Here is an 18,848-nt window from a genome sequence, read left to right on the forward strand (position 1 = left end):
CATCTTGCTGTCAAAAAAAAGAAATAAATGTGCAATAAATATAAACTTTGTAGTTGTTTGTTTATTTGTCGATTATTGAGCTCATTTATGTGTTGAAATGAGCTGACTGTTTGAACTCAGTTGATCACAATTCTTGATTTTGTATCAGTATGTTGATTCTTTGATAATGTTCACTGATAATCGGTTGTGGAGATTTATGTTCTTCCAATGTTTGGCAATGAACTTGATTCATATCTTGTGTTGGCAATTTTGTGTGCGAAAATCTGGTTCAGAATCAGATTTGATTTGACCTTCTGTCCGCTGGAAAAGTGTCTGTGAGGGATGTTGAAAGTGAAGGTGAAGCTCTGCGGTAAACGCGTCAATACGGCGATTCATTATTCACTTTGTAGATATTTCTGGGCCGAACAGGTGTTTGAAGTTCAGCATGTAACAAAAGCCATTAAACTGCGATTTGAAACCACAGGCCGAGGGCTCTTCTTTTCACCACCCACGGGATAACAGCATAACTTAAGTAATAATGCCATATATCTATTAGCATATATCTCCCTTTGAATTTCAACAAGGGCCCCACATTTGATGCCAGCTACCATGTAGCGCAGGGCCCATTAGACCGCAGCAGCACCAACTTATCTCCAAACTGGATTACTTGACATCCAAGAGCAAGCAAATTGATTTTTTAACCTGTAATCCTTTGTAAATCTTAAACCTTGGAGGTAAATGGACTGGGATGAGTTTGATCATTATGTATGAGAGAATGGGGGCTTAATGGTGACTTAGAGCGGCTTAAGGTGAAGAGATTACTGGTGTAAAACGACAGTGCTGGATGAAGAGGAGAATCGAGTGAGGAAGACGAATCAACGAAGCGGAGAAGGGGGGGATTCTGCTCATGAAGGATGAACAAATGGAAGGAGCGACAGACTATGCATTACAATTCTTTCCCACCCGTTGATCCAGCCTTATCAGCTGTTGGAATTAAGTTGCCTCATCAATAATACTGTCATCACATTGAGCCACAGCAATTAAACACATGGCCGATTCCATGAAAGCAATTGTTACAGAGGCTACTGACTGGAATATTAATAATAAAGACCAATATGACATATTAACAAAAACAAAAGGAAACAACAAAGCAACATGCCACACACATTTAAAGGTTCTGTTCAACCAAATCATTGCGAATTTCAAGAATAAAGTCTTAAATGAGAAGAAACCCATAATATTACGCAAATATGAAGAGAACCCAAGTTTCACTCTGTCTGGATCAAAAATCTTGAGCCAATCTCATTATGATATTGTTGTGTTCTATTTCCGTGTCTCATGCAGAGTCTAGATCCATGTGCCTGACCATGTCCTGCACCCCCTGGTGGCTGACTGCAGTATAGGTCATAAACCCCGCCTCCTCCATGATAATGGATGGGACAGGGACCAAACTAAAAACTCAAAGTACACATCAAATGTTTTTTTCTCAAAGATGGCCTTGTCACTTGAAGTAGTTTTGTATCACATGGATGTCTGCTCTAGTGTTTATTTTACGGATACGTTCAAAGCTACTTTTGAATTAGTTAATTGATGCTATAAAAACAGGGTGAAATGTCACGATTGACAGCTGAGACTGACTCACGATTGGTCAATAATATGAAATGGTGGGACCTCACTGCCGTGGCTACATCCCCCTATCGCTACTGCACAGACTGGCTCCAAATTAACAAGATGGCAGAGTACGATCCTGACACACAGCGTGAACAGTTTTATTCAAGCTACACTTAAAAGTGAGAAAAGACATTCATATTGTTAAACTAACTACTAACATCTGTGGATAATCCAGAGTATGTTTGTAGAAATGTGATCTTTTTTTAATTGCTCTGATGAACTAACCCTTTGAGAATTAAAAAATCCATAGAGAAACAGAGCTGGAAATTTATTCACCGCTTGTTTTTCTTAAATCTACATTTCCTGATATTTCTCTGCTAATTATTGGAGGAAGTGCAGGGAGCTATAAACAACACTGACATATTATCACTTTATACAGTAAATATATGATATGGCGAATTGTGTAAGCAAACCACTGCTAATTTACACATCCTTGCGGACATGGAGCAACATTATCATTCATTCGGAGTCGGGTCACTAGGTTCAATGCTCACTCCCCTTTTGGCTCCACTAACCCCTGAGGGAAATATCTGCTGAACGCTCCATCGTGTTCTGCAGATAGTCGCTACCTGTGTCCGTCTGCAGTTTGGTGCTGGGCAGGTAACACACACTGAGGAGCTTCTTTCACACACACACACACAAAAAACTGCTGGCATCTGCTGCATCTACAGTAGTGAGACTAAAGCAAAACATTAGTTATGGGCCGTAAAACCAATATAATGAGCTGGAACTTCAAAACTCTTTGTCGAGCTGAGGGGAGCTGCAGAATTGAGTGATAATTCACCGTGCGTTCATTTCTATGAGAGACAGCTTTCACACACAAGCAGTTCTGCGACATGTGAACAATGATTATAGCAGGTTTAATTGTCAAGATTTTAGGCTCTAGGGGGGGGGCGACTGCACAGCCAGGTCACATATGGGGCCCCCCCTTGAGCCCCAAATCTTGACGCACCTTCAATCATGACACAAGGGTCTTTGCTTGTTTCAGACACACACAGATGTCACTTTCCCTTCCATTTAAATAGTACATGCCCTTGCACCCCGCTGTGCTCCCGCAGGCGTGCTGGTCTTAATGTGGTCGGGCTCATTGTTGGCGCATTGCTATCTTGAGACAGCGGAAAGCAATTGCACTTTTGACCACACACACACAGACACACACACACACACACACACACACACACACACACACACACACGGTCTGTTCGTGCACAAATCGGAAAACGTTTCCTCAGCCAAGAAGCATTCTCCCTTACTACTGAGCAAAAAAGTGAAAGCATATCCGGTTTATAAAGGGAATGGGCGATGATTGATTTATTGCATGTTAGACCGAAAACACACCCACAGCCACTAAAGAGACTAAGTACAACTTGTTTGAAGCAGGCACCTGGCACAGCAGCTAATTTTTCACCTATTGAGAAGTGGATTTGGCGACGCCTTGGATACACTGGTACCACGCTGTTTAGAACATGCAATTATTGTTAAAATAAAGCCCTGAGTGCGATGTTGATATTCACACGAGTGGCAACTGGTGACAGACAAACTAATTGGGGAGGAGAAGGGTGAGAACACCTGCCACAGAGGTGTTAACAGTGTGGCAGCTTTTCAGGGTACAACGAAAACAGCTCAGAAATCAAACTCAAAGACCTCGAGGGCTGCTATGAATCTTCCCTTGATGAAACCACCACGTTAAACAGCATAATTTTACAGTTTGAGTAAAAGAAGAATTATTTACATTGCATCGACTATGGCGCAGCAACTGACTCCACTGGAACAAAAGGCTGCAGCACGGCACATCGTCGCATGCGCTTCAATACCTCAGTGAGACAAATAATGCACAGAGGCTTTTGTCTGCCACATCAATTTATATCACTTCATTAACAAAGGCAGCGTTTCCTAGTAGACCAGATGTTGTGCTGAAGCTCGGCTGTTTGAAGTCAGAGCTGTTGGCTCTCCAATGTATAGCAGGTCACTGCAATCATAAATTATAAAGCGACTCCACAATATCACACAAAATAAAGTATTAGTGAACTGATGGAGCCTGATATGTAAATATGAGGAGGAGTGAACTCGCACTGATTTAATGCTCTGAAGTTTCGGGGGAATGTGAATAAAACATTATTCCTGTCATCGTTCTAAGTTTGAAAAGAAATTCTTGAAGTAACAAAGTTTTAGGTTTTAAATGATAGATGCAGCATTCTTTTACCTTTACGCATAGTATCAATCTGTGAACATCAAACCAGGAAACTAAATGGACAGCAAACACATTCTCCGTGTTCCAGCTACAGCTCTCAAGACACAGCAAGTGTCTGACTTTATTGGACTCCTCATGTTGAGACAATGACCCTGTGTGAAAGTAGCAGCTCGGTTGGTAAGTCAAGTGAAACGGATTCCTCCGTCTTTGGGCCTGTACTCCCACGTCGTTTGTTTCTTCACCACAAATGAAAGCGCGGGTTAGTTCAGCAGCTACGAGCCACGGCGGCCTGCTGGGCTTGGAAGCTTCAGCAGTGCGCGAGTAGGGGGTATGATCAATGCAGGAAAGATTAGAAAAGCAAGTGGGTAGGTTTTAGAAACCAACCACAAAACTTACCACTGTGGAAGGATGTGTTTTTTTTCTTCCAAAGCCTTTTAACTCTTCAGCTCTCTGTCGGAAAAATTGGAAGCGCCGAGCGAGATGGGGAAAGATTGGTCGAGTGTTGACGAACTAAAAGCTCCCTGGACTCTTTAATAAACCACACTTCCTCCGACATAAATAAAGTGAAACAGCTGATATGATAAATATTCCGGGGAAGAGTTTCTCTCATCCATATGTCTTATTAGTCTCACCAGCCGTGTTTGAAACCTCCTCTTTTGCCAAAATGCATCACTATAAATCCAAAGAGGAAACTTCAGTGAGTGAATCAAAGTTATGGTTTTGAATCTGAGGCTCTTTCTTGCGGCGGCCAGATGGTGTAACTCATGTAATGTAGGTGGCCACTGTAAAATGAGAGTGTTCTGAAACACTAAATGAGGCGGCAGCAGAGCAACGGCCAAAAGGGTTTCTGTGTCAGAGACGGACTGCGGAAGCAAAGACTCTGTTGCATTGACACACCAAGCCTGTCTGTGAAAGTCTGTGATCATTTTACTGTTAGATGTCAAGGGATTCTTTTGATTATCAAACTTTGGATTTTCTAAAAGCTTTTCTAGCATAAAACGCCAGACATCTCATTCCAGTGATCACAAAGAATTGCAAACACACAGTCGCGTCAACGACGGAAAAAAATAAGGTAAGATCTTATTATACATTGTTCCAGCCAAATTAAATTTCCCCTGTATGAAATCTTTCCCTGAGTTTTATGGAATGTCTGCTCTATTTAGACAGCACTCGGTGCAGAGGAAAGGAAACCCAGGAGGGTAACACACACACACACACACAGACACACACAAAAAAACACACCGCAGGATTTCAAGGCATTCAAGGAGAACTTCACCACAGGAAGGCTTGGTGGCTTGGCAGAGCTAAACTCAGCCTGCCTGTAGTTTCTGTGCAGAGCCTCACGCTGAGCCTTAAAAACCCTCCGCCCCTGTTTATCCATGCAATGTAAGCAATGCCACATTCACAAATATGTCTAGGAAATAAATTCTTTGTCTTTAAGGCGTCTAAGGTTGGATCGCGGTGGAAGAATTCCTATCATTATGTATTTCATGAATTTATTTATGTTTCTTTAGCAGCATGTGTGAACTTCACTCCTTGAAACATTACCAGTACCCCCCTCCACCGCCTGTCCATCACAGCCGCCCAGGAGAGAGGGGAGCTGGAGCCTCACGCCGGCAGCAGCGGCCGCAGGGTTGTCTGAGCGTGTCAGCACAGCAATATGCAGGGAACTACACGAATCAGTGGCCAAAACACTGGTGTTTGTGATGATATGCTGAGGAGGCAGAATCCAGATGGGGGAGGTATGGGAAGATATAATAATAAAAAAGGCTGGAAGAGCTACTGTGAATTAAACTATTGATCCGTCCCAAACCCAGGAAAAGGTAGAACATGGAGAGCCAGGACCGAACAGGTTTAATAACTTCCAACATGAACCTAACTGTCAACTAAATTGGATATTACTGCTGTATAGGGCAAGCGGCAATTTCTAGTGTAATGGTCCCAATTTTCTTTTTGCAATAGGTTGGGACAATAGGACATTTATATTGGGATTAATGTAGTCAGTTTCAATTTGCATAATAACAGCACATTTTGTATTAAACCAGATAAATGTTTTTAATTAGTTACTCTGTGTGTATCCTGAAGGTTTCAGTTGTGTCACCACAAAAGACATTTTAAGAATATGTCTACTAATAACGATAAAATTTGAGCAAGCGTGTGTTAAATAACACATGTTACAGACAAACCAAGGATAGCCAATAAAAATAAAAAGTAATATTAAATTCATATAAATGTAGCTTTAAACTCGGCTCTGGTGTATTGGGTTGGTATGTTATTTTGTTTTTGATGCATTTATTGATGATTATTGATGAATTGAATTTGTTTGTGTACAACAGTTCTAACCCCTGCACCACCATGCCTCACTTTAATCATCTTGATAAGTAAGATGCTGTTCTTTCGGTAAGGTCAGTGTTATACTCAAAATAATATGAATTTTACATTATTAAGAGGTAAATTATTTATTTAATGACAAAAAAATAACAGCCGGTGTGGGTGTTGTTTCCTCACGGCTGATGATTAGTCCTTTTGGCAGATGTACTGTGCTCGCTGTGATTAAGAACTTCTTGTTCAGTGGAAAAAAAATAACAAAACAGGAACCAGCAAGTTACACAGAGAGAGAAGACACAACTTTCAAGATCTTCAAACACAGCAAGTTATTTTTGGAGAATATTTCGAGCCTTACTTTTACTGTAACTTTTTTTGTATACCCTAATTATGAATAATTTCCACGGGCTACTTTTATTTCCTAAATTGTATTTGACATCGTTGAAAGCCGTTATCTTTGCACATCACTCACAATTTTTAATTATCTTACCTCAAAGTAACAAGTCTCCCATCTTACCTTGACGGAATCGTTGTAGCTAATTTTAAAGCTAACTTTACACTGACTGTTTTGACAGATCATCCATTAAGCCACACGGAACAATGACTTAGCATTGAAAGAATCAAAAGAAATTCTAGGAAATGACATCTTGAAACGAGCTACATTTATCATTTCCTCCATCCTGAAATAACCTCCATGCTGTTTGATCTTTAACTGATCATTTACTTCTGTTTCCCTCTGACAAGTGACACTGGCATTAGAAAACCTAAATGTCCTTGGAAGTGCTGTCTTTAATGGAAGATTTCTCGAGCACATTTACTGAAGCCTATGGCAGCCCTTCGCTTTTCACAGGACAGTGTATATGAATAATTGAATAAAACTGAATTATTTCAGTGGTATAGGTGGAGATGGATGCTTTGAATGGACAGAAGATGCACCGACAGGTTGTACATCTCACAGTACTTACTCTTTGCATTTTAATGCAACATTCACTACTGTGATGGTTGTCGGCACCTTTTCATCACAGGTATCACTGGACAGCTCTTTCCCTTGAGGGACCACACTATTTCAAAATATTAAAAATATATGGAATTTTACAATGCATCCTCCCCTTCCAAGTACATAGTTAATGCAAAAATGTAAACCCACTATAGAGTCAATGTTTGGTTTGTCCATTCTGGGCTACTATAGATACATGGCGGTGCAAAATTTCAGACTGTGGAGTAGGACCTGCTCCAGGTTAAGGGCTCATGCTAAGCTCATAGAAAAACGTTATTGAGGTGAGATGATCTATCTATTACGTTAAATCCTGCACAATGGACCTTTGAAGTAAGTAATGAAATGAAGAAGCCTCTTTATGATATCTAGAAATGAAAAACTTCACCTGTAGAGTTTTGCCTTTACTTGCTGTTCAGTCAGGGAGAAGCAACCAAGATTTGGAGGAAACTACTAAGAGCATACCTGGCCCATCTCCAGCTTGCAGAGGCAGATGAGATAATCTACCGAGTCTCAGTGAAGCAGATGACGAGAAGCTACATGCCAAGCTATCCAGCACAAGGTCTGTGAAGAGGAGGAGGCCCTCCGCTGGAAGATGGAGAAGCTGAAAATACTACAAAACACGGACTTGAGCGCCCATGAGCAAGTAAATAAATATTCATTGGCTGAAAGATAGAGGATTGAGCAGCTGCTCCTTGAAGTTGCTCAAGGCAGAAAAATATATTTTTCCAATAGTAGAAGCTCTTTACCGGAGATGGAGAAAGTCAACAAAGGTTCAAAACACAGGGTCTTGAGAAGCCTTGAGGCCTTGCCCTTCAACCGGCAAAACCTCCAACCTAAACCACTGGTTGTTTATTCCAACCCCTTGATACGGCTCATAGGAAGTTGTGGAATTGCTTTAAAAGGGAAATAAACAGAAGTCTCCTCCATCAAAGCCCTGTGTTTTGTGGACCCATCCACCCGATATCCATAGCAGAGTGATGGTCAAATGAAAACATAGCAGTAGGGATGTAGCACAAGGTCAGTGGAGCAAAATTGGGAATAAATTGTCAGATATTCGTATTGAACAGCCTCAGTTTGTTTTCTTAGTCGGACACAACACTATTTCAAACTTCAGGCTTCTGAACACAATCATTTCTGTAAAATATCTATTTCCTTTGATACCTCATAAATAGTGTGCTGCTTGTATGTGCCGTTTATTCTATGGGCATTTATAGATAGAATCAACATTATACACGTGGCTTTTAAAACAGCTGGATCAAGTTGAAACAAAATAAGACAGATGTGTTCAAGGTCAAGGGGGCCGCAGCCTCTCCCAGCATGCACCTGGGCAGGACAGTCTGACAGTCTCGCAGGGCTAACGCAGAATGACAAACACATTCACACCCACTGGCAATCCTCACCTTACTTGCATGTCTTTGGACTGTGAGAGGAATCTAGAGCACCTGAATAAAACCCTTCGAGCACTTGGAAGTCATCTCTTCAAAAGACAAAGTTCAAGTTAATTAAAACACGTCATTCATTAAAATTGATTTAAATGTAACCCGTGTAGTCGAATACTATAATAATGTCATAGAATTAACATGTTTCTATTAATTTGAAATGCATTTACCGTCACCGTAGAGTCGAGCGGACACTATACGGATGAAGCCGTACCTAAATAGTATTAAGAATTTAATAGAAGTGAATTTAACTTCCAAGCAATCAACTATCTCTCTGTCGACGATGCTGTTGTTTCATCAAACTTTGGCTGAGCAGAAAGACCGATTATAATTGTGTAGCATGAGATATCACAACAAACAAGATAAATTAAGATGTACATTAACAAAAAATGCAAACAGCATCATCTTTAACTAATTTTGCCATCGTTGCTGTTTGAATCCAAAATGCCCCTTCTTATTGCGCCTGAGTTTGTGCGGTGATCATTCTCTTATCGTGACTTAGCTAGTTTTGTCCATTTTGCATCAGTAAAAATAGCTTAAAAGCCTGTTGTGGTTATACACTAAGAAATTCTAAAAAGGAAATTATGAAATGATATATTGCTTAATTTCTTTCATTGTTGTGAAATCTTTGAAGCATGTCAGCTTATTGCTGCATTTAAATTGTTCACATCCAGTGAGAGCTCACTAGATAATAACCCCATGAACGAGAGTGGAAGCAGCACATGGTCTGAGTGCTCTTCTGCATTTCCCTTTGTTTTTGTGTTGATTGAAACGCTGACTAGTTTTCAAACTGAGATAATTAGACAAATGATAGATAAAGGAATAAAGAAGTATAAAAATCCACCAACTAGATTTCAGCTGCAAGCTAGAGACTAAACAAAATCTGAAACTGGACTAAATATTTAGACAAGCCAATATCAGCCTTAATGAGTGTGTTTCAAAGGCTGTGTGTATAATAAACCAACTGTTTTTCTGCAGGTGTGATACTTTAATGCAACTGTCGGGCTTCAGAAACTGCAACAAACACATTGCCGGAGGCTGCACGCACTTTTGATTGCATGTATGTCAAAGTCAACACGTGAGGACGACCGTCTGAAGTGTCAAACCCGGAGCAGCACTTTCCCCCACACACTGAGTCACAGTAACAAGCCAGAGGAGATATGACGTATATGTGAACAATGCAAGAATTCACCAGCCTCAAACCTTTTCTTCTCTCTTCAGAACTGCTGTCCAATTAATCTACTTTACAAAATACCTCAGCCTGTGTGACAGGGCCGCCTACTGATGACTGGTTGTGCTCAACCTTTTTTAGATCCTGCCTGCACCTACACAGTGACAGAGGGTGTGGCATGTCGCAGAAGTGGGAGCACACACGAGATGTGTGGGCGGAATGAGACGCTGCCATCATCCTGGTAGAAATGACTTGAGTCTAAGACAAATATCTGAACATCAGGTTTACAATGCTGACTGTTACTGATTAGAAACACAACTTGTATTAGTGCTGTATGACTTGCTGATCCTTACACACAAACCACGGGATACTACCACTCTTACAGTTTATGATAGGAGTCCAACGATTCTGAAACAAAGCCCGAAACCATGATACAACCCTAAAATTATATTATTATGATTCTATCTAAAGTCAAGGCAAGCTGTGTACTTTATATCATACATTAAACCAGTTCTATTGTCCCCCAACTGCATGTGTCACATGACGACTTTGGTCCAATCATGATGAAGTAATCACTTTTGCGATAAAAGTAAGACAAGTTTAATTTGCCACAGATGGATGATAACTCTGAGATTGCGGAGAGCCCGCAAACAATAGACTGCATAGAAAGATGGATGACATGACAGCTCCCCAAAAGTGAAACCAAATCATCTTGAGCGCCCCCTGGTAGCTGGCTGCAGTATAGCTCATAATCCCTGCCTCCTCCATGTTAATGAATGGGACATGGACCAAACTGAAAAAAATCGATGTGCATATTAGATAAATTTAACCCAAAGATGACTAGTCCTTTTAGGTCGTTCTATTCACACTGGTGTATGTCCTGTGTTTATTTTTGTCCAGTTAGTTTGGTATTAATTACAAATTAGATGCTATGAAAACTGGGTAAAACATGATGATTGACAGCTAAGACTGATCAACTTGACTGATTGGTCAAGAGCTTGTATCAGTGGGATCCTGATGACACAGCTCTGCACTCCACAATCACTACTGCGCACACTCTGGTTCCAAATGACGTCAAAGGTGAAAGATGGCGGCACCGTACCATGGATATGTTGACGTCATTGTTGTACAGTGTGAAGAAGTAGATATTTGTAGGAACATTTTGATTTTGTGGGTCCAAAATAGTTTAATATGGGTTAAAATGCTCAGTCACTTTATAGCTGAAAGAATAGAAGATGGATACCACTTTCACGAGTGTATGCTAAATATTAAGCTAAATCTAGCAGGTGATTAGCATATAGCTTAGCATAATGAAATGGGGGGAAACAGGTAAGAAAGCCAATAAACAGCCCCAGCATTCAACTGCGTCATAACCCCATGACTTCTCTTTGTGCACAGATTGTGACAGTGAAATGGTCCAAATTTCATTTCACTTAAACACCCAAACAAAAAGCAAAAAAATCAGCAGATGAATCAATAATGAAAGAAACTGTTTGTTGCAGCCCTAAAAGACTAAATACTACTGCTCGGCCACAAGGACAAAAAGATTTGCTGTGCAAGCAGATCTCTGGCTCCTGAGATCCAGCACAAGACGACCAGCACTGCTTTATATAAAAATATTGCCAGGGAGCAAATTTCAACCATCAGCCAAAATAATTCATGCTTACATCTCAAGTAGGACAGACAACGACACGTTTCATTGGTCTCACTGAAATGTCTGTTTGGGGACTACAACAAATGTAAATTCTGCTGCTTGACTCCTGACCAAAACAATAAAAACAAGGGAGCGTGTAAGTGTGGTTTTAGCTCAAAGTTGACATGGTTCCAAGTATCTTTTCGGATTGATTTTAAAGTCCCATTGCTTGTACATAGAGCACTTAATGGATGAGCTTGCATGGCAGACTCCCTGTTGTTTTAAGTGCCTTCACGTTCACTCACATCCTCCAGTGTGGGTTGCTGTGAGTTCAAAACCAAAGACATGGGACGTTTTCATTTTTGATGTTCTCAAACTGTGGACCGCCAATCCCCTGGATACAAGGAGGACGAGCTCAGTTAGGTTTTTTTATGCAACAGCCTTCAAAAAGATATTTCTGTTGGATTTCACCCCGTCATTTAACATGGGAAGTTATTCTCTCTCTGTGCATATACAGTATTCAGTATTTTATTATATTATTATTATTATTATTATTCCACCTATCTGCTGTATGATCCCGTACATATAACATCTGCTTAACTTTTATATCTGAGATCTCAGTGCGTCACTGAGCTGCAGCCTATACCAAACCTTTATAGTGTCATTCATATTTGGAGCAAAGCGTAAAGCTCCGGCAAGAAGATCTGTGGCTTTTATTGATCTAATTTATTAACTGATGTATGCCTATAGCCAACGGCCAAAGCACAATGTGCCTTTCAGTGAGTGCATATGAGCAAGTGACGTGAGAGGAAGAGAGAGTGACGGAGGAACAAGGAGACAGAACTCCCTTTAAACTCTATGCACAGAACATTGCATTTATATTACTTGGACTTCTTTTCTTTAAACTTCAGGCGGCCTGCCACATCAGCAAATTTAGCAAAGATGGTGTGTGTCTTTGTGGGGACTTAAATATCTTTATAGTCTTTATGGGGACAAAAAAAAAAGTCCTCATACGCACTCATTACATCATGATGGGTTTTGGGTAAAATGTGTGTGTGTGTGTGTGTGTGTGTGTGTGTGTGTGTGTGTGTGTGTGTGTGTGTGTGTGTGTCCTAGGGACCTACATCTCTGTATGTTTACAGTCTTTATGGGGACTTGCTTTGTCCCCAAAACAAATCATTAAATCCTAAAGGGCTTTGGGTAAAGTGTGTGTGATTCACAGTCAAAACCCTAAGCTTAAATTTCCCTAAAAATAACCGCCCAAAGACATGTGAGCGAACCCTATAACCACACTGCGTCAAACCGGCTTCGTGCGTAAAACCTGGCGCACATCTAAAAAACTTACGCTGCTGTTTTGTCCGGACCAGTGCACCATCGCCTGATTGTGAGCCGTGTCCCCGCTCAGTGCAAAGGTGGAACTTGTGAGCTGGAACTCCTGCTGGTCCGAAAACGAACCCTCGTCCTCGCCCTGGGGTCTGAAGCCGGACCAAGTCTCTGCTGCGCTCCTCCGCGTCCGTCTCCAACCGGCCACATCCTCCTCCACCGTCACATCAACCTGCTCCTCATCCTCTCCGTACACGCGTTGTGCATCAGCGGTGTTATTTTCGGTTGCGTTATCAGGAAAGGGAACAATAAACACTTCCGAGTGGGAAAGTTTTTGTTGCTCGCACGACGCGTCCTTCTGGGTGCAACTTGTTTTATTTCCCCGTGACCGTGCCTCTACTTTGGAACTTTCTCCGCTCGTGGTTAATCCCGCAACGTTGTGCTTTTCATCCCCGGCGGCGGTGGCTCTGGCGCCCAGGGACCGCGCGTAAAATCCAGCGACTTCCTCCGCCGGTGCCTCGCCAAAATGATCCAAATCCAGCGCCGAGAGTTCCCGGGGAAACGCAGCGACGAGCGGCAGCTGACACGAGGGAATGCACCTCACCTCCGCTTTTGTTCCGCCCAGGATGGAAGTTAGGGAGAAGAGCCAGATCCACTCGTAGAAAAGGATGAAAAGGCAGTGACCGAGGCGCGTCTCCATCATACGTTATTTCCCGTTGTTTAAAAACATAGCATTCTCACTCCGGAGCGCGAGTCCGTCATCACCTGGCAAAGTGGAGTCCGTGAATGCGCTGTGGGGAGGAGGAGGAGGAGGTGCAGCAGCGCGCGGACAAGTGCTCCAAAGTACTGATGCGAACGATGCATCAGAGGAGGAGCTGGAGGCTGAATCCTGCAAGAGAGGGGAGAGAGGGGTGCACATCTCAACCTGGAGGGGGGGGGAGACACAGCAACTGTTAATTTAAGTTAAGTTATTTTTCCTGTACAGGCACATTCTCCCCTTGTGGTCTTTCTTTTAAATAATCTCTGCAGATCACATCACTATCTGACTATCATCGTCACACTGCAGCTGCCAACTCTCTTCATTGAGCTGAATACAGTCATCTAAAGCTCGACTCATTTTTATCCTTTCAGGGCAATTTCAGTTTTTTAATCCCACTTTATTTTACCTCCAGCTGTTTTTGTTTTAGTCGATTCATTTGTTTTAATTGATTCATTTTCTCTAAATTAAAATACTGTATTCAATCCTAAGGCTTTGACACTGGTTCTTGCTTTTGCTATCTTGCAACTTTTAATTTTATTTGAGTTTTTCTGAATGTTTTGTGTACTCGGCTGTATTGTTGATGAGGTCTCTCCCTCTACTGAGTTAAAATAAAGGTTGAAGAAATGCACAAATTAAAAATACAGGTAAATATGCGTTGGATTAAAACAGTCTAACAAAGGTTTTCAGATGTTAGCGCCCCTGAGAAGAGAAACCCAGACACATTATTGGGTTTTGCCTCTGCTTGTCTTTGTGAGGAAAGGTTCCTGACGGGGGCTTTAGAGAAGGTACAATGAGCCTTTGCATTTCCCATTACTGCAGGCCTTGGTAATCAATTAACAGGATGTCCTGCGTTCACTGTCAATTATGCCATGCAGGTAATGACTCTGTTGCGGACCCGCCTGCAAAATGGCTTGGGAATTGTTTTACTTTGGCCGCGCCGCATGCTGTACAATCCATTTAACACAGGTTAATGGATAAAAAGGCATATTGCTCACATTTTTTGCCACTGTTTTTTGTGCCCTTTTGCTCAGGTTAATGCAGTTTTGTCTGGTAAAATAATGAAAGGGATTCAAACCAGAGGTGAGCAAGCAAGTAGTAATTCATCAACATCCTATGTGGTTTCCCGTTGTACTGTATATAGGCACTGAGGGGTATGCAGATGCATGGCAATAATCGAGAAGTCATTACTGCCATGCATTGCAGACACCCTTGAATATGTTGTTATATTTCTCTATACTTTGGGCTTTGTTCCAGTCAGCTAATGGTAAACCATTAGGAGGACTAGAGCCTGTCCAAACCCTGTGATTAGATTCTGTTTCTGGGCAACATTTCGTCAATAGGATGAGGATGCTGTTGACTGGTGACTGATGCTGAAGAGACTGCTTATATTGAGCTGTGTCCTCCCCATCGCTCCAAGCTGCGACGTGATCCTGTTCCACATACGGGTCAACTGCACAGACTCGTCTTTCATTGGCAGCCATTAGTGATGCAGTGAGCAAGAGCTGTCTCAATCTGTTTCAGTTAGCCCCCACCAGACAAGGGGAAACCAGTCTATAATGCAGATTGATGGCTGACTGAGAATTTCAATCATGGAGAACAATGGGTAAAAAGCTCGAGTCCTGACTGTAATGCAGACCTAAAGCTCTGTCCAACTATTACAATGCAGAGGACCTAGAAAGTGAAGCCTGTGTGTGGCACCTATTCAACTTTTTACATGTATTTTTTACTCGCTGCTGTCAGGGATGCATCTGCACTGACACTGTGGAATGATTATAATGGATTTTTGTCTGAACTGTCGGCTTAGTTTAGACATGGATGATTGTGCACAAGTGGCTCGGGCTGTGTGTAGCTGGTTCGGTAATTTGTCTTTTTATGTCTTTGATAGTAAAATATTTTACCACAGATGGTTGCAACAATTAATTTCATAACCAACACATCTTCTGATTATTTTCTTGCCAAATCAACTAATTGTTTAAATGTCGGATTCCCAGGGACGAAGGTGAAATTGTCAAAATTGTTGCTTTATCAAGAAAAACTGCAGAAATATTGAATTCATGATATAATTAATGAAAGAAAAGGATCATGAAGGATTGGACTGAAAAATGACCTCACCTAGTGGCAGATACATTTCCGTTCAATTGACTGATCAAATAGTTGATTGAAACTCATTGAAACTTAGGACGAAACTCCAGTTGAGATATTGTAGATTTCTCATCGAAGCCAATGTGTAAAAAGGTTCGGGTCAGGGGGGGTTCGAGTAGAAAGACAGCTCTTGGCCAGATTTCCCTCGTCATCAAACTGAATATCCGCCTATTCACTACAAGGTATAAAGTTCAAGCTTCCCTCTACATTATTTCAACTGACGAATATTCAAACAGCCTCAGCCGTGTTCTCTCTCCGTGCCGTCTTTGCAGTTTATGCTTCTCACTGCTTCGCCCCTCCACCGCCAGGGTCAGGGCCTCATCTTAGGCTCCCATGGGGATTTCCGACCGGCTGCTATTCATGAGTCTCTGTACATCTACTCAATCAATGGGTTCAACATCAAAGTCTTATTTCCTCCACCAAGGAAGTTATTTCCTCATTTTGGTGGAAGGATGGGCTTACGATACCGTCCAGGCAAGAACACATAAAATTTTGGTGCAGATGGAAATAATTTGGCAGTTCCAGGAATTTTGTATGACTTTCTCTGCAGCGTTTCCCTTGGATTAATTCAATCTATGGTGGTGGCGGGGGGTGCACGTGTGCGCGTACATGCGTCTCTCTCTCTCATGCGCAACGGATTCGGATCGACACAGACTGAAGGAACAAGTTCTCACGTGAGAGAGAGAACTGTATTGCATGTCGATTGCAGGTACGCGCACAACTGCATCTGAAACTGAGGTCTGTGTGTCTGTGGGGATGGTGACAACTTTTTGGACAATAACGTGAGCGAGCATACGGCAAATAGCTCTGCAATGCAGCTACGGAGCAAAACACCGTGTTAGAAATTTTTTTAACATTATGAACCTGTGGCGGGACAAATCAAAATATGGCGAGCAGCCACAGTTAATTAAAACACTGCTTTGACATGGTGAGAGAGGGCATTAGCCTTGGCAGAGGTATGCGCTCTCAGTACCCTTCTAGATTTTGAGCATTTGTTCTAATTTGTGTTTTTCCTGTCTGAAATTTATTTTCAAAAAATATAAATATGCTGAGAGTTTTGAAATCACATGTTAAAATAAAAAATAGGCAAGCTATTGCCAAATGAAATTCAGCAGACTTTGGTAGGAGATAAGTGTTTGTGTGTGTGTGTGTGTGTGTGCGGGGGTCTTTCTGACATGTTCACAGACTTTAGATTTCATTTTGATCTGTGCCAGATTTCAGCACGGATATCTTACAGCACATTTGTGTGCACAACATGGCCGCTGAGTGGAATTATTGTCTTTCGACAGACAAGATTGCTGCTTTCCCGCCTGTCACACAGACTGAATACAAACTGTGCCATGCTCCCTGAGCTCATACTCCTATGATGGGACCTTGTGAGCAGCAGTGTGACAAGCACACAAAGGAGCGAGACAACAGAGATCCATGTTGCTGGATTATTCGGTGCTTTTAATTAAATTGAACTCAGTGGTAGAAGAAAGGAGGCCAGTGTAGCTCTTACACCAGCCCCTATTTTTTTTAAACCTTCTTTCCACATCGATGTCTGGTTCACTTTCACAACCACCCTGATTGCTGCGGTCCTCATAACATTTTAAAAAGGACCAAAAGACACTGCAGACATTAGTCATGCATAGCACATTGTGTAACACTTCAGCTCCTCCTAAAAAGCTAACATCTGCCTTCAGTGCCGCTTGGCGTCGAGTATAAGCAGCAATATGTGTGTATGACAAAAGCTGAAGAAATGGAATCTTCTTTTATTCCAGCGTGCAAAAAATAACTCGTACCTACCCCTCCTCTTAAAAAAGAAATGAAACAGAAAATGTGAAACTAATGTGAAGGTTTTTGCAATTTGGCCTCTTGCAGACGTGTTACATAAATATTCGTGCTGAGGAAGCAGTAGCTCAATTTAATGATGGACACCTGAGACATCCACTTCAATTAGTGCTGAACACACCTCTGGGGCACCTGGAGGGGAAATCTCCTTCCCAAATGATGATTTCAATTACGTTATCCAGAGATATGGTGAAATGTAATACAGGTTAAATTCACTGACCCCAGTGAAATGTTGTATAGTGTGTCCATGTGATGTCACAAATCCTTTAGCTACCATGCACATATGTGATACAGTCTGATGTGTTGTCAGTGAAATAACAATATGCTACTCTGACATTTGAAGAAAATACACATATTAATATTAATATATATAGAAATATACTCCATGAAAACGTTCTACTTCATTTATTTAGTTATACAGTATCTTTAATTCACGCTATCATATAAGGTTTGATTGAAAAACATAATTAATTCAGCACAGAAAAGTGATAAGTGAGGTGAGTTTCCCCATTGAAGGACTTGTTCGCCCTTATGTAAATCTCCATTCTTCCTAATGCTTTACTTAACCTTCAGTGCTGCTCAGAAACTTCAACAGCAGCTTAATATGAACACAAAGTTATAATAATCCACATTTATTCACACAATGTGAGGAAATGTTAAGAGGTTAATGTTTTGAGCAACAGGGCAAAAGTTTTTCCTCATTTCCCTCCTGCCGAGGCGGCAAATGCACTGATTTTAAATTGTTGCATTGCATAAACTAAACTGGGAATTTTGTGTCATAGGTCTGAGCACATAATTTAAGGTAATTAAACTATGGCACGGGCACCATGCAGGTTAGAGTTTGTTTTTCTATTCATGCTTAAAATTGTAATCTTGTTTTTTTCGGAGCTGTTTTTATAAACCGGTTTGTGTTGTTTGATTGGAAATTATTTTCAAATGTTTTTTATGTGGAGCTTTATATTACACTTAGAAACAACTAATGAGACTACATCAGCTTAGAATAAGCATTTAACTGAGAATCATATTTCTTGTGATATAGTTATACTTCCTGATCTTGTTTACCGTTGCACTGCTTTTAACTACTCGTGTGTATTTATACCACAATAGAAGTTTATACAAAGACAACTTTATATGGTTTGAATATAGAGCAAATGCAGGCCCACACATAGTACTTAGGAACAAATACAGCAGATTGTTTCATGAGGTGGTCTCTATCTATCTATCTATCTATCTATCTATCTATCTATCTATCTATCTATCTATCTATCTATCTATCTATCTATCTATCTATCTATCTATCCATAGCACCCACTACAGCAGCTGAGAAGTTGATTCTTGCCGTTCTTGTGGACAAATACTCCGAGGCAGATGACATGGGTTTAAA

The 18,848-nt window shown here is 41.3% G+C and overlaps 1 protein-coding gene across 1 annotated transcript in view; it reads right to left on the reverse strand.

Annotated features, from left to right (window-relative positions):
• The window catches only part of LOC118119516 (VPS10 domain-containing receptor SorCS1), a 47,478-nt gene extending 33,860 nt beyond the window's left edge, over nt 1-13,618 (reverse strand). The window contains exon 1 of the mRNA XM_035173598.2: nt 12,752-13,618. Within this exon, the coding sequence (XP_035029489.1) occupies nt 12,752-13,432 (681 nt within the window). The 5' untranslated portion in view covers nt 13,433-13,618. The remainder of the gene's footprint in view (nt 1-12,751) is intronic.
• Between the last annotated feature and the right edge of the window lie 5,230 nt (nt 13,619-18,848).

The sequence above is a fragment of the Hippoglossus stenolepis genome, chromosome 12 (genome assembly GCF_022539355.2).
Source record: "Hippoglossus stenolepis isolate QCI-W04-F060 chromosome 12, HSTE1.2, whole genome shotgun sequence".
Lineage (NCBI taxonomy): Eukaryota > Metazoa > Chordata > Actinopteri > Pleuronectiformes > Pleuronectidae > Hippoglossus > Hippoglossus stenolepis.